The sequence below is a fragment of the Girardinichthys multiradiatus genome, chromosome Y (assembly GCF_021462225.1).
Source record: "Girardinichthys multiradiatus isolate DD_20200921_A chromosome Y, DD_fGirMul_XY1, whole genome shotgun sequence".
Classification (NCBI taxonomy): domain Eukaryota; kingdom Metazoa; phylum Chordata; class Actinopteri; order Cyprinodontiformes; family Goodeidae; genus Girardinichthys; species Girardinichthys multiradiatus.
Genome location: NC_061818.1, coordinates 4,220,984 through 4,237,496, shown reverse-complemented (window position 1 = coordinate 4,237,496; position 16,513 = coordinate 4,220,984). Strand labels below are relative to the sequence as shown.

Sequence of the window (16,513 nt, the reverse complement as noted above, 5' to 3'; positions counted from 1 at the left end):
AGTTTTTGTTTTTTTCGTCATTAAAACCTTTTCACTTACCATCACGCTGCCTGCTGTTCTGCATTGTGGGGTCCAATTCCAAGTAAACCGTGACAGAACCGTGACAGTATGTTTCCGCCAAACATGGACCTCGCGGACAGTAGGCAGGAGAGCGCCAGGGATCGCTGGGTTAAGCAGCAAATGAAGGAGGCGATGAGACTTCTGCCGACGGATTTGGAGATTCTGCTGTCTCCTCTGCTGCTGGAACAGATAGAGCATGAGGTGGCCCAGCGCCAGAGAGTTCGGGAGGGCTGTTCTGTCCCTCCGCCTCAGCTCCGACAATCCCCACCTGCTTCCGTACCGGCAACAAAGCCGTCATCTTCCTCCCGCCGCAAGAATCACCGTCATGCAGGGATTCCCAGCCGGTCGACTGGCGAGGAGGTGGTTTCCCTGCCAGCTGATGTGAGGGCTCCAGCAAGTAAGCCCGCATCTTCGTCTGCCACAGCACCATCTGCCAGGCTCGCTGCACCTCCGCCCATGCCGTCTGCGCTTGCTCCAGCCAGGAGTTTTGGGGCAACACCTGCCGAGCTGGAGCAGCGCTTGAGGTTCACGGCATGCCACATCAAGATCCTCAGGACGACAGGTCTCCTGTATTCCTCTCCTGAGCTGATGGAGAGGATAAAGCAGATCGAGATGGAGTATGAAGTGGCAGTAAGGCTGTTTTACTGCCACCCTCCATCATCCACATCAAGTCTCCAGGGAGCTGCCGCAGAGCAGCCCACGTCAAGTCTCCAAGGCGCTGCTGCAGAGCAGCCCACGTCAAGTCTCCAGGGCGCTGCTGCAGAGCAGCCCACGTCAGGTCTTCAGGGCGCTGCTGCAGAGCAGCCCACGTCAAGTCTCCAGGGCGCTGCTGCAGAGCAGCCCACGTCAAGTCTCCAGGGCGCTGCTGTAGAGCAGGCCACGTCAAGTCTCCAGGGCGCTGCTGCAGAGCAGCCCACATCAGGTCCACAGCCTGACACACCACAGCCTAGCACACCACAGCCTGACACACCACAGCCGGACACACCACAGCTCCGATGTTCCCCACCTGCTTCCGTACCGGCAACAAAGCCGTCATTTTCCTCCCGCCGCAAGAATCACCGTCATGCTGGGATTCCCAGCCGGTTGCCTGGTGAGGAGGTGGTTTCCCTGCCAGCTGACGTGAGGGCTGCAGCAAGTAAGCCCGCATCTTCGTCTGACAGAGCACTGTCTGCCAGGCTAGCTGCACCTCCGCCCATGCCGTCTGCGCTCACTACAGCCCGGAGTTCTGGGGCAACTCTGTGCTTGTCCAAGTTAATCTGTCCCCTTGCTCCACCTGGTTTTCACTCGATATATTCACACCTGCTTGTTTGTCTTCGCGGAAACATTTTTTACTCTCATGCTCATGTTTAGCTTTGATTCTCATGTCTTGTTCTCCTGCTCATGTCAAGTTTTGATGCTCAAGTCTTGTTTTTGGATCATGCCATGCCTGTCTTGCCTGCCCGTCCGTTGTTTTGTTCCAGCCTCCTGCTGTGAGTGAATTTTTGTTTTTTTCGTCATTAAAACCTTTTCACTTACCATCACGCTGCCTGCTCGTCTCCATTGTGGGATCCAATTCCATGTAAACCGTGACAGAACCGTGACAGTTGGTTCTTGTAATGCTTTTCCCTCATTGATTATTGAGTAGGGTGTAAATAAGCAGAGTAATGCTATAACCAATAAATTATTGTCTTTAACACTTCTTCTACATTTTTTATATCTTTTGACAAACATTGTACATAGGTTAAATGTTATTGTACAGAGATTAATTTTACATTCCGTTGTGCAATTTTTACAAAGTTACATCAAAATGAAACATAGTGGACTCCGCAGTTGAGAATTTAGCTACGGTAACAATGGACATTTTGTCAATGAAACTGGCATTTAAATGTAATACAAAATATATACAAAACAAAACAAATAATATGTCAATAGAACTCAGCTTTAAGGTTTTGAAGCTTTTTATAATATCAAGTAACACTCAATAAACAAGATTAGTATTTGAGACTGGTCTCTTTCCTAAAGTCAATTTTACTCTTTTATTAGCACCGTTCAACTTGCATTTAAATGGATCCAAAATAATTCAAAATGTTTTTTTTATTAAACAATGGCATAATCTTATTCAAAACTTTCTAAACAACAATGACAATTTTTTTTGAAGTTTTATTTTATTTTTTAATCCATCTATACCTCCATTGTCTATACCTCCCTATACTTAGTTAAGAAAATCAAACTATATCCTCAGTCAATTCTATGTTCAATACATTTTTAAAACAAATTGATGAAATCAAATTAAAGTCAGATGTCAACATTCTTTTCATAAATGCTTAAACTTATTTCCCTGTGCAGATTTCAAATTAAACAACGATGATTAACATTTAAACAACATGACAGCTGCATGTGAAAAATTATTGACACCCTTCTTAAAAAGCAATTGAAATTCTTATAAACTATATGTAATTGCTTACAAGCTCTTTGCATGTCCCCAATAGTATTTTTGGCCTATCACCTTTTGCAATGAGCTGCAGGACTTCTTGCCATCAGTTAATTTTTAGCTACTTACAAAGATTCTCTGTGAGATTCAAGTCGGGACTCTAGCTGGGTCATTCCAAAATGTAAATAATGCCTTCTAGCAGATGAAACATATTGGTCTAACTAAAATGTGTATTGTGTACTAAAAATGACTACCAGTTACTTGTTCTGTTGCCGTTCTGTTGTTCTCAGTGCAAACTAGATTTTGATTCCTTTTCTCTCTTTCCAGTGTATATTGCATTTTTCGTATAAATTATATTTCTGTTTTGCCATTTTTTTAGTAACTGTTATCTGTTTTATCCTTTCATTTTGTTGATGTTCCACCTCTCCATCTCCTTCATCATTCTTCATTCTAAGACTCTAAGCAGAATGGTGATGCAGCTACCAATGCAGCAGCTTTGGCCAATGAGGACTGTCCAACCATAGACCAAGTTCTCGGGGATGAGCGCAGTCCAGTCACTGGAGGGCTTGGCTCTACCATTAGTCGCGAAAGATACCCACATGACCGAGCCTGCTTTCTTTTGAGTGCCGGGGAGTTTCAGCGAACCACCGATGGGAACGTTCGGAAAGGTAAGAGTGCAACAGGCAAAGGGAACCTCAGTAAGAACCGTAAGCAGTTACTTGATGCATGGTCCTGATTAATATGTACTGTACTGAATGTACTGAAACAAAGATACATCTTAACATACACAAAGATACAAAAGCAGATTCCAAATATACTGACATACTTAGATAAATATATATGCTTACAAACGAAGAATCTTTTTGTTACAATACCTCAATTAATACATAGGAATAAACATCTTATCACAGTTCCCTATCTAAAAACATCTTTCTGTATAACGGCTCAGCTTCATCAGTGTCACTCCCTTGAGACCACTCAACTTTGCATGCGCTATCTTGTGGCACATACATAATCATTCCCAGATTACTGGCTTCTGGTGGTCTCACTGCCCTGAGTAGAAATTTATAAAGATTAAATTCGAAGTTTTGGATTAATGCATAAACTTAATGCAGCCTAAATACTTCAGCCTAAACATGCACGTTATGTTAAAGACGTTTTTGGCAATACAATGAAAAATAATTTTTAAACTCAAGATGCCCGAGGAGAACCATACTCAAAGAAAAGGCCTTCTGAGGACATAAGAAAAGACAGAGCAAAGATGTGAGGTAGGTTAATTTTTGGTAAAATAGGATGATTTAAAATTGTTATGGATTTCACAAGGCAATATTAATAAAATAATTATTAAAGCAAAAATAAAAATAATGTGTCCCATGGTAAACATTCCTCAAGTATTTATGGGTACTTCAATCAAGGTTAAAAGAAAGTACAACCTCAGTAAGAGTTGTAACATGCTCTAGTATCTAATAGGTTCTAAATTATTTCGATCTAACTTTGAATTTACCAAAGGAGAAATCACACATTCCACCAGATATATTTATTACTGTCATAGTTTTTAAGGCCGACTTGACCCACATGCAGAGGACAATCAGACAGAGAAGCGTAGATTCAAAGTTTTATTACTCAGTTCAGGAACGAGGCGAGCAGAGGGGTCAGGAGTCGGGCTGTAAGGGAAGGACAGAGATGAGCTGAGGAAACAGATCGGATTAATCAAGTCAAGATCTACGCTCACTATTCAGTAGGCGATCGATCCGCTAGGGGGGAGAGACGGGTGCAAGTCTGGGGCGTGAGCCTGCGCAGAACCGGCTGGAGCGCTCTGATGTTCCAGGTAAGCAAGGTGGGTGGACAGGTGGCGCTCTCAGACTGGAGGACTCGCAAGGGTCGGAGAGGTACAGCCAGTGGTTGCAGGAGGCCCGCGGGCGGTCAGCTTGACGTCTTGTTCCGTGCGCATACTGGGCAGGCAGATACATATTCACTGATTTCTCAATGCAGTGTGGGCCACCAGAATTGCCTGGTAACAGCTGCGATCGTTCGATTGGCTCTCGGGTGGATGGCGAATCTTGAGTGGAACCAGGCAATTGACCGGCCCCGAACTGCTGCAGGAACGAACATGCGGTTGGGCGGTCCGGTCCCCGGGCCGGGGTCAGCAAGGAGGGCCTGTTGCACGCAGTCCTCTATCTCCCAGGTTACGGCTCCTATGGTGCAGCTGGGAGACAGGATGGGTGCTGCCTGCTTCTCCGAGTTGTCAGAGGTGAATTGCCGAGACAGAGCATCAGGCTTAACGTTTTTAGTGCCAGGTCTGTAAGAAATTAACAGGTTAGATCGAGAAAAAAAAAGAGACCAATGTGACTGACAGGAATTTAAACGTTTTGCTGACTGGATATATGACAGATTCTTGTGATCGGTCCAAACCAGCACAGGCAGCACAGACCCCTGCAGCCAATGCCGCCACTCCTCCAAAGCAAGCTTAATGGCCAGCAGCTCCCTGTCCCTGACATTGTAATTCCTCACCGCAGGCCCCAGGCGACGGGAGAAGAAGGCGCAAGGATGAAGCTGGCCGTCCTGGCTCTGACGCTGGGAGAGCACCGCTCCCACCCCAGTGACAGAAGCATCCACTTCCAAGGTGAACTGCATTCCAGGATCAGGGTGGATGAGAACTGGAGCTTGAGCGAACTTGTTCTTCAGCAGGCTGAAAGCTTCCTCAGCTTCAGGAGACCAGGTGAAGGGAACCCTGGTGGATGTCAGTGTCGTCAGGGGACTGGCAATGCGGCTGTAGTTCTGGATACACCTCCTACAGAAATTAGCGAACCCCAGAAAGCGCTATAACTGCTTTCGAGTGGTTGGGGTTGTCCAGTTCTCCACAGCCTTAACTTTGTGCGGATCAGCGCAAACCTGCCCACCTTCAAGGATAAAACCTAAAAAGCTGATGGAGGTTCGGTGGAATTGGCACTTCTCCGCCTTGACGAATAGCTGGTTTTTCAGGAGGCGCTGCAGGACCAAGCGGACATGACGGCTGTGCTCTTCAACAGTTCTGGAAAAAATTAAGATGTCTTCCAGGTATACAAAAACAAATACATTCAAAAAATCTCTTAAGACGTCATTTACAAGAGTCTGAAAAAGTGCAGGTGCGTTGCACAATCCAAACGGTATCACCAAATATTCAAAGTGACTGAGCGGGGTTTTGAACGCCGTTTTCCACTCATCCCCCCAGCGGATCCTAACTAAATGGTATGCGTTTCTAAGGTCGAGCTTGGTAAAAATAGTAGCCCCATGAACAGGCTCGAAAACAGATGAGAGGAGAGGTAACAGGTACCTATTCTTGACAGTAATGACGTTAAGCCCCCTATAGTCGATGCAGGGGTGTAGGGAGCCGTCCTTTTTACCGACAAAGAAAAAACGCGCACCGAGCGGGGACAAGGATGGCCAAATGATGCCGGCTGCGAGCGACTCTCCAATATATTGCTGCATTGCCCCCCTCTCGGGCAGGGAGATCTTATATAACCGGCCGGGAGGCCAGGAGGTCAATTGCGCAATCATAGGAGCGGTGAGGTGGTAGAGAAAGGGCCCGTGTCTTACTGAAAACGGGAGCTAAGGTCATGGTATTTGTGCGGCACCTGGGTGAGATCTGGTGGCTCATTCTCCACCCTCTCCTCAGACGATCCAGGAGTGACAGCTGATTGTAAACAGGCAGATAAACACCGGGGTGACCAGGACTCGACTCTTAAATCAGTCCAATTTAGGTGAGGATTGTGGTTCTGTAGCCATGGGAAACCCAGGACTAACGAGGCCTGGAAAATGGGAAAAACAAATAGTGTAACACGTTCTCTTTGATTCCCTGATAACAGTAATTCTACAGGTTCAGTTCTGTGTGTAATACAATGGAGCGTCTGGCCATCCAAAGCCAGAACCCAGCGTGGAATAGGCAGAACCTCGGTCTTAATGCGCTGCTTTCTGACAAACTCCTGATCTATCAGGTCTAGCTCACAGCCTGAATCTAATAAGGCAGACAAAGGAATTGTACGTCCGTCAAACAGCAACGTGGCCGGTAAAGTGAAGCGGGACGGCGAGGATGGTTGTCGGTCCGCCGGGTGCCCATCAAAACCGGGATTGGGCAAGCACAAATCAAGTGCTTAGCGGATCCACAATAAAAGCGCTGCCCAGCCTCCCTACGACGCTGCGGTACGTCATCGGGAAGCTGCCCCCTCCCCAACTGCATGGGCTCGGGCTCAGGCTGGCTCGGAGGTTGCATCGGCTGGGACAGAGACAACGGAGGAGAGACGGGATGCGGTCTAATGGTGGACCGCTCACAGTAGGTCCACCTCCTCTCCCTCATCCGGTTGTCCAGGCGGACGGCCAGATTTATGTAATCATCCAGCCCCTTGGGCTCCTCCGAAGGGTGAGCTCATCTTTCAAACTCTCATCTAGGGTCTGGAAAAAGGTAGATTTTAGAGCGCTGGAGTTCCAACACGATGCAGCTGCCAGCGTGCGGAAATCAATAGCGAACTCCGTCAGAGGTCGGCCGTGCTGCTTTAACGGCGAGCCACACTTGAATGGTCAACGTCAATGTCAAATGTCAACCTAAAATCTTTAATGAACCCGTCATTGGTGCAGCCAAAACTGTTGTGATTTGAAAACTTGGCCTCAACCCACCGCAGTGCTCTGCCGGTGAGCAGGCCCAGCACATAGAAAATTCTCACGTCGTCATGGGGAAATGACTGTGGGGACCTATGAAAGACGAGAGCACACTGTAACAGAAACCCCCGGCAGCTACCAACCTCCCCGGAAAACTTCTCCGGGCTAGGGGAAACCACATCCCGACTATGAGGAAGTTGCTGGGACTCCGGAGGTGCCTCAGCGCCCTCTGGCGGTGAGGCGGGCGTAGCTCCCAGAGTGTGCTGCATTAAGACTGTGAGCTGTTCCAACTGCTGACTAACCTGCCGCTGCTGGTCGAGGAGAGAGCGGAGGGTCGAACCATGAGCCTGGATAAGGTGACCGTGCTCAGATATGATTCTCTGGAGTGCCTCTGCTGGCCTGCGTGTTCTGTCATAGATTTTAAGGCCGACTTGACCCACATGCAGAGGACACTCAGATAGAGAAGCGTAGATTCAAAGTTTTATTACTCAGTTCAGGAATGAGGCGAGCAGAGGGTTCAGGAGTCAGGCTGTAAAGGAAGGACAGAGATGAGCTGAGGAAACATATCGGATTAATCAAGTCAAGATCTATGCTCACTATTCAGGAGGCGATCGATCCGCCAGGGTGGAGAGACCGGTGCAAATCTGGGGCGTGAGCCTGCGCAGTACCGGCTGGAGCGCTCCGATGTTCCAGGTAAGCAAGGTGGGTGGACAGGTTGCGCTCTCAGACTGGAGGACTTGCAAGGGTGGCTGACACCCTTGCATTTTGACAGAAGGTGAGTTCCAGAGGGAGAAACCCAGCTCAGCGGCTCGGCTTGAACGGCCTAAGACGAAGGGAAGAAACAGACAATTAATCAAGGCTCAAACAAGGAGATCTTCCAAAATTCTGGAAAGGCTGGCCAGGTTAACACTACCACAGTAGGCAAAACACTCAGGCGTAGAAGAGCCAGCGAACCACCCTCATATAGTCCTCCAGCTGATGAAGAAACGACGTACACCTGTCAAACCTCCGTCCTGCAGCTCCAGCGCCTCTTAGGGGTAAGAGAAAGTTAGTAGCAGGCAAGTTGAAAAACAGAGTGTGACAATTACATAAGAATGAAGACAAGTTGGAAAATATTATTAAACATTAAGAAAATAATTGAGATACATACAAAATAGGTGAAACCAGGAATTTTAAAAGGGCTTGCAATTTCTATCTTGAAATTGTCAAACAATCCATAATTTTAGGATTTTAGGTCCTACTTTAAATCAAAAAATATATAGCTTACTTTTTCTGCATCACTTTGACGATGTCTGGCACTAGTTAGGATAGTTTTACATTGATGAAAGAATGCTTTTGAATAGTAAAGGGGGATCAGAAAGCACATCTAATTGAAACAAATCAGGCACACTGATACTAAACATTAAAAAAAGTAGCTTTCAAATCCAAGTTAAACATACAAATTCAAAAATGAACTGTCCCAAACACCTGCCCATCCGTACTCACATGACCTTAAAGAGATGGTCCAGTGTTCAAAATAGCGACAGAAATTACATTCCTCCATCTGAATCTGAGATACGGCTGTTTGGTAGACTGATTGGAAGTTTCACAACTATTTGTCAGACTTCATTTCTTAAGGAGGATAAGTAGTGGCAGTCCTCTGAAAGTAAGTTAAACCTATTCATTCTGCTTGTTTGAAAGGTACGACCACCACTCTTCATCCTCCACAGGTTCTACCACTGACATAACTCTTAATTACAGAGTTTAGAATAAAAGAATAAAATAGAAATATTCTTTGTTGTCCCCCAGTAATAAAATTGTGGTGAATCAAAGCAAAGCAAAGTGAAAGGCAAATGGAACCATACAGATACACACAAAGGCAAAAAAAAAATATAAAAAACAAACAAAACAAAAGAACAGGAGACTGCACAGTTCAGAAAAAATTTACAACGTATGAAAAAATATACCACCCACTTCAGAGCTACAGGTCAATACAGCCACATCATTAAAGGAAGTCTTGAACATGGCACAATGTCCTTAGTTTCCTGAGGCGTGCCTCAAAAGTTTTTCTTTTTTTTTCAGCAGTGAGATTTGAGGAACTACTGGTTGCTAAATATGTCAATGTCCTCCTGGGCTGAGGCATCTGACAAGTGTTCTCACAGAACACCTCCGTAAAGGCATTTAAGTGTACCATATCTGTTCAGTATTTTCCACTTGTTCCCTCACACCAAGAAGTGGTTATCAGTTTTGCCAAAAACCTGACTACTCTGCGACGTGTTTAAATAGCAGAGGTGTGCACTGAAGTCACAATTTCAGTGACTTTAGACCTGATTTAATAAAATCACCTAAGACTTGGAACTTGACTTGGACTTTCACACCACTGATTTACGACATAACTTGGACCTAACCTGTTTGACTTGAAAAAACTTGACATCTTCCATCAAAAGGAAATTGTGTTACATTGGAACTGTGGCAGGTGCACAATCCAGCCCGCTGCACACTTCTAACCATTTGCCATTATTTTATCTTTGTGTTGCTAGAAAAACCATGCTGCAACTACCAAGTTTTTTACCTGATTTTCTTCTGCATCCAAAGAAGGCAGCAAACACTCAGACTGTGGTGCGAGGCCCTGTCATCCAGTGCTATCAAAGAGTCGTGCACAAAGTTGCAAAAAGAAAAAAATAAATGCTGCGTGTTCTCAACACGTCATCTAATATGGTAAATGGCCTGCACTTATATAGTGCTTTATCAAGTCCACAGAGGCCCCAAAGCGCTTTACACTACAATCGTCCACCCATTCCCACACTGACAGTGGTAAGCTACAGGGGTTGGACAATGAAACTGAAACACCTGTCATTTTAGTGTGGGAGGTTTCATGGCTAAATTGGACCAGCCCGGTAGCCAGTCTTCATTGATTGCACATTGCACCAGTAAGAGCAGAGTGTGAAGGTTCAATTAGCAGGGTAAGAGCACAGTTTTGCTCAAAATATTGAAATGCACACAACATTATGGGTGACATACCAGAGTTCAAAAGAGGACAAATTGTTGGTGCACGTCTTGCTGGCGCATCTGTGACCAAGACAGTAAGTCTTTGTGATGTATAAAGAGCCACGGTATCCAGGGTAATGTCAGCATACCACAGGATTAACTATGGACGCAAGAGGAAGCTGTCTGAAAGGGATACAATCTGGGTGCTAACCCAGATTGTATCCAAAAAACATAAAACCACGGCAGCCCAAATCACAGCAGAATTAAATGTGCACCTCAACTCTCCTGTTTCCACCAGAACTGTCCGTCGGGAGCTCCACAGGGTCAATATACACGGCCGGGCTGCTATAGGCAAACCTTTGGTTACTCATGCCAATGCCAAACGTCGGTTTCAATGGTGCAAGGAGCGCAAATCTTGGGCTGTGGAAAACGTAAAACATGTATTGTTCTCTGATGAGTCCACCTTTACTATGTTCCCCACATCCGGGAGAGTTACGGTGTGGAGAAGCCCCAAAGAAGCGTACCACCCAAACTGTTGCATGCCCAGAGGGAAGCGTGGGGGTGGATCAATGATGGTTTGGGCTGCCATATCATGGCATTCCCTTGGCCTAATACTAGTGCTAGATGAGCGCATCACTGCCAAGGACTACCGAACCATTCTTGAGGATCATGTGCATCCAATGGTTCAAACATTGTATTCTGAAGGCGGTGCCATGTCAGAATGACAATGCACCAATACACACAGCAAGACTGGTGAAAGATTGGTTTGATGAACATGAAAGTGAAGTTGAACATCTCCCATGGCACAGTCACCAGATCTAAATATTATTGAGCCACTTTGGGGTGTTTTGGAGGAGCGAGTCAGGAAATGTTTTCCTCCACCAGTATCACGTAGTGACCTGGCCACTATCCTGCAAGACGAATGGCTTAAAATCCCTCTGACCACTGTGCAGGACTTGTATATGTCATTCCCAAGACGAATTGACGCTGTATGAGCCACAAAAGGAGGCCTTACCCCATGCTAATAAATTATTGTGGTCTAAAACCAGGTGTTTCAGTTTCATTGTCCAACCCCTGTACATTGTAGCCACAGCTGCACTTGGGCAGACTGAAAGAGGTGAGGCTGCCATACAATCGGCTCCACTGACCCCTCTGACCATCAACAGGCAAGGCAGGTGAAGCGTCTTGCCCAGGGACACAACAACTGAGACTGACAGAGTGGGGATTCGAACCAGCAACCCAAATCCCCACCACCGTCGCCATTTTAAACGCAGGCAAGAGCAAGTGCCTCTAGACAGATTCAGAACTGAATGCCGCTTCTTCATGTTTAGTTCTGGGGATTCAGAGTAGACTTCAACCAGAAGACTTGAGTGGTCTGGAAAGTTTTTACATTGACAATAAATCTTTAATGTGTTTTGGCACTAACGCAATGCAGTGACTTGTAAACTAAAAGAGGTATTTCAAAGCATATTCTCTGAGATACAGGGATCCAGTGCAAGGACTTTAAAAGTGGAGTGATATGCTTTACTTTCTTAGTTTTAGTGAGAATGTGGGCAGCAGCATTATGGAAAAGATGGCAGCTCTTTCATTGGCTTTTTAGGCAGACCTGTGAAGACAATGTGGCAGTAATTAATTTGATTACACATAAATGAGTGGTTGAGTTTTTCAAGATCCTGCTGGGACATATAATCATGTAATTTAATCATGAAAACATTCTTCAGGTGATAGAAGGCCTACTTAGTGATTGTCTTTATGTGACTCTGAAGATTCAGGTCTGAGGTGTCGAAGCCGTCTCTGCTTCCCCGGGTCCGTTGATTTGGGCATAGGTTTCAAAAGAGTGAAATAAACACAAAGTTCAATCAACTTAAGTTCGCCTCTGTGCATAGTGAGAGAAAGATGCCCCAGCCAACACCTGCGAGCAATAACTCTGGTCTCTCTCTGCTTCCAGCACGTTTTATTAAGTCTCAGGGGTGTGATCAACATATACATATATCATGTCCCTCATGTATAGCATAACAGTCCCTTATGTCCAAATAAGGAGTGCTTCTTGTTATTTTCTTCCAGCAAGCTCATCTTGTCTTGTCTCTGGCCCTCCCTGTCCTTCACCAATTTACGACCTTGCACTCTCTATCCTCTACTCCCTCTGTCCTTCACCAATTTATGACCTTGCACTCTGTATCCTCTACTCCCTGTCATCTATCTGCACATTCCAGTTACACACATAGATAGTTTATATTCTACAACAGAGGCCATCACTACACCCCAAATTCGGGCCTGATCAGTTGTTTCCAGCTGTAATAACTGTAGTTGTGCACGGACTCTGAATTGCTTTTCCTTTGATCCAAAAATGATTACCTTAGTATTGTTTTTATTCAGTCAGTCAGTCAGTCATTTTCTATACCGCTTCTTCCATAGTCGGTTGCGGGGAAGCTGATGCCTATCTCCAGCAGTCAATGGGCGGGAGGCGGGGTATACCCTGGACAGGTTGCCAGTCCATCGCAGGGCAACACACAAACAACCACGCACACACTCATTCACACACCTAAGGGCAATTTAGAGAGACCAATTAACCTAACAGGCATGTCTTTGGACAGTGGGAGGAAGCCAGAGTACCCGGTGAGAACCCATGCATGCACAGGGAGAACATGCAAACTCCATGCAGAAAGCCCAGGACCTTCTTGCTGCAAGGCAACAGTACTACCAACTGTGCCACCGTGCAGTCCCGTTTTTATTCAACTGAAGAAAATTAAAGCACATCCGCAAACTGATTTGTTCTATGCATCTAGCAACGCTTGTAGAGCTGTGTGTCATCTGAATAGTTATGGTAACTTATCTTGTTGTTTATTACAACAAGATAACAAACAACAATAACAAACAAGATTATCTTGTTGTTTGTTACAACAAGATAGATGTGATTGTTGTGGTCTCCGATATAAAGTTACCTACTGACACCTATCCTTCAGGTATGAATCAAACCACTGCACCAGAAAGCCCGAACCGGTTTCCCAAGTGTTCCAGTAATATACTGAGGTCTACGGTATCAAATGCTGAGGTCCGATAATACCAAAAACATAACCTGTGTGGAACCCGATCTATTAGGAAATATAACCACATTTAACACAGGAATCCGGGGAAGTAACAAAAACTAAACAAGATAAATCTAATAAACCTAAATGAACTGAAATAAAGCAATTGAAAAACCATGGCAGTGCAAAGAACATTAACAGAACAGGGCAGGCAGAGGGGACCTTGGAAGGAAGGCCAGAACCAAAAACACAAAACGACCCAAACAGGGCGGGCAGAGGGGGCCTCAGAAAGAAGCCAAGAACCAAAATTACAAAATCAGAGCTCAGGTGGACAGCTGGGGAATCACCCCGAGCAGCAACAGAGTTCAGAAGGATGGCCATGAGGATGTGTCGAGCAGGCACAAAGTTCAGGAGGACGGCCGGGAGGTCGACCTGAAGAGACACAGAGTTCAGGAGAATGGTCATGAGGTTGTCCCGGTTTGGCCCAGAGTTCAGGAGGATGTCCCGGTGAGGCACAGAGTTCAGGCGGCCAGAGGTGTTGAGAATCTTGGCAGGCGGTGACGAGGGCCTAGAGGCCAACAGTGATGTACCTCAGAAGGCGACAAAGGAGCAGGTGCCCTGAAGGCTGGTGACGAATGAGGTCTGGAGGCTGGTGATGAAGGAGAAGGAGGTCTGGAGGCGGGCGGCTGAGAAGGTGCTTTGGAGATCAACGGCAGCTGAGAAGGTGCTTTGGAGGTTGATCCCTCTGGGAACCTTGTCCGGAGGTTGACTGTGAGGTAGACTTGTACCCACGGAAAGGCCCTGGAGAGTGGTGCAGTTGTCAACGTCATCATCACTGCCATTTACACTCCTCACTCTGCTGCTGAAAGGAACGGCGAGGTCCTGGAGAGCGGTGCAGGAACCACTGGAACCCTCCGTAAACCCCTCACAAAACTATGGAACAGGAGGTGGGAAGAATGTGATAGGTGGCTGGTCTGGAGAGTATGATGATGATGAAGGTGGCTGGTTGACAGAGGATGATGATGATGAAGGCAGCTAGTCTATAGAGGACGACGAGGATGAAGGCAGCTGGTCAGTGGAAGCTAAAGATTCGAGCTGACTGTACACAGGTGGAGGAGCTGTAGCGTCGAGCTGACCCTCGACGGAGGCAGAAAATGATGAAGACTGGGCATGGAGTGTTGATGATAATAATGATAATGATGGCAGAGTCAGTAGTGTAAATTGCTGTGATCAAGACAATGACAGAGTCAGGAGTGTAGATTGTGGTGATGATGACAATGGCAACAACTAAGCCAGGGTTGTAGATGATGATGACAATGTTGCTGATGCTGATGACTGAGCAAGATATACTGATACGTTGGGCTGACACTTGGATGCAGGAGCTGAAGCTCCTTTATATTCTCTGGCGTTGAGAAGAGACAGAGACAGGCTGTGCTGCAGCGCTCTAGAGACCTGGAGCTGGCTGTGCTTTAGCACTTTGAAGACAGGCTGCTAGAAGCTGCACCGGAAGGAGAGAATCAGCCATTTCCTGCTGACACCCACTGGATGGACTGAGCAATTGAGAGCGACGTAGAATCATGGGCTTAGGACAACTAGTGGATGGCGGAGGCGTGGAGCTTCATTGGCAGCTGGAAACCAGAAGCAAAATTGGAGACACCGGGCAAGGGGGAAATTACCTCTGTGAGAGAAGAGGAGGTGTTGATCTGAACAGGAAGAAAGAAAGGAAGATTGGAGGTGCCAGTCAGAACTTCTGGGACGAGGATGAGAGCGTGGCTGAGGCAATCTCCTTAAGAGTTCTCTGATATTTAGCTTCGATCATTTCTGGAGTCAAGGTGCTCTGACGGAACTCCCCCATTCCTCCCGCCAGTCCTTCAGCTATTTCGCAATCTCCAGCCTACGCCAAGGTGAACTAAGGGATTCCAGGAGATGGAGATACAGCAGCACGATGACCCGACCCCTTTTAAATCCCCGGTCCTCTCAGTCCTGAGGATGTGGAAAGCTCGGTGCCAGCTGTGGACATGGAAGGTAGGTGACGACGGCGCCTACAACTTGAGGAGGAAGCAGTGGCAGGCGGGCAGGGTACATCAGCTGGGTTGGCAGAGGCTGGTGCAGAGGCAGGAGATGGTGGAGGCAGAGAGGGACAGAGAGGGGAAGTTCTGGGCCGGTTCATATCCTAATAGTGCCAGCCCCAGCTTAGAATCCCCCAAAACTTCTTCGATCTTTTCCAGCCTTAGGTGAGATGGCAGGATGTCCTCTCCATATAGAGTTCTAGTATCCTCCTCCTGCTGCTGGATTCAGCTGCATAACTCTGAGGTGTGATGGCCTGCCTGGTCCTTTTTCAGACTGGTTCCTTCTGTCATAGATGGCAGAGGTTTGGTGGGACCAAAGTGCAGACAAGAGGACGGCAGTCACATGGTGAGTCGAAGAATATTTAATAATAACTTAACTAAGAACTTACAGAACTGAACATAAGCTGGGTTACAGTCAGGAACATGGAAACATGGAACAGGAAGGTAAGCAGGGTAGTATACAGAGTAGACATTAGAACCATTGGCAAAACAATGAAAATAGTGGAGTATAAGTACTATAAGTAAGGGAGGTGAATGGACCAATGAACCAAGGGAGGGAATCAGAGGGAATCAGGGAGAGCTGGTTGTAGAGGGACTAAAGAGAACTGATGGAGAATGACTAATTAACACAGACAAGCATAGAATGCAAGGAGGTAACAGAAAACATCTGAGTGAACAGAAATAAGTAAACAAACAATAACAATAATAATAATATTAATTTAGACTTCATTGATCTCACTATGGAGAAATTATCCTCTGCATTTCACCCATCCCTTAGAGAGCAGTGGGATGTCATTGCGCAGTGCCCGGGGAGCAATCGGGGGCTAAGGGTCTTGCTTGGGGACCAGGAGTGGGAAGCTGTGGGATTCAAACCAGGGTACTTGTGGCCTCTCCAGGCCACAAGTGCCCTGCTCTCTAACCACTAGGCCACCACTAACTAAACATAACCTGGGAGGAACCCAATCTATAAAGAAATATAAACTAACAAAACTAACACAGGAATCCAGGCAAGTAGTAAAAACTAAACAGAATTAATTTAATAAACTTGAATGAACTGAAATAAAGCAAGTGAAAACATGGCAGTGCAAAAAAGGTAAACAGAACACAATCCAAAACGTAACATGGGCAGATTATGGCGAGCACAGAAACCTGACTGGAAAACATTAAAGCAGCTGGTCATTGTTGAGAAGGTATTTAACTGTTATGGCTATTTCAATTACCTTCTTGATGAAGGTAAGCTTCAAGATGGGCCTCTAATTTTGCAGTAACAACTTGTTTGATCTGTTCTTTTTTAACAGCAGTTTGAAAATTGATCAAAGGGCAAAACTTTCTTAAAGAAAGCTGTGGGT

General features: G+C 46.2%; 1 protein-coding gene across 1 annotated transcript in view; it reads left to right on the top strand.

Annotated features, from left to right (window-relative positions):
• LOC124864025 (potassium voltage-gated channel subfamily C member 1-like) overlaps positions 1 to 16,513 on the top strand; it is a 225,435-nt gene that overhangs the window by 102,215 nt on the left and 106,707 nt on the right. Inside the window, exon 4 of the mRNA XM_047358631.1 lies at positions 2,926 to 3,138. Within this exon, the coding sequence (XP_047214587.1) occupies positions 2,926 to 3,138 (213 nt within the window). The remainder of the gene's footprint in view (positions 1 to 2,925; positions 3,139 to 16,513) is intronic.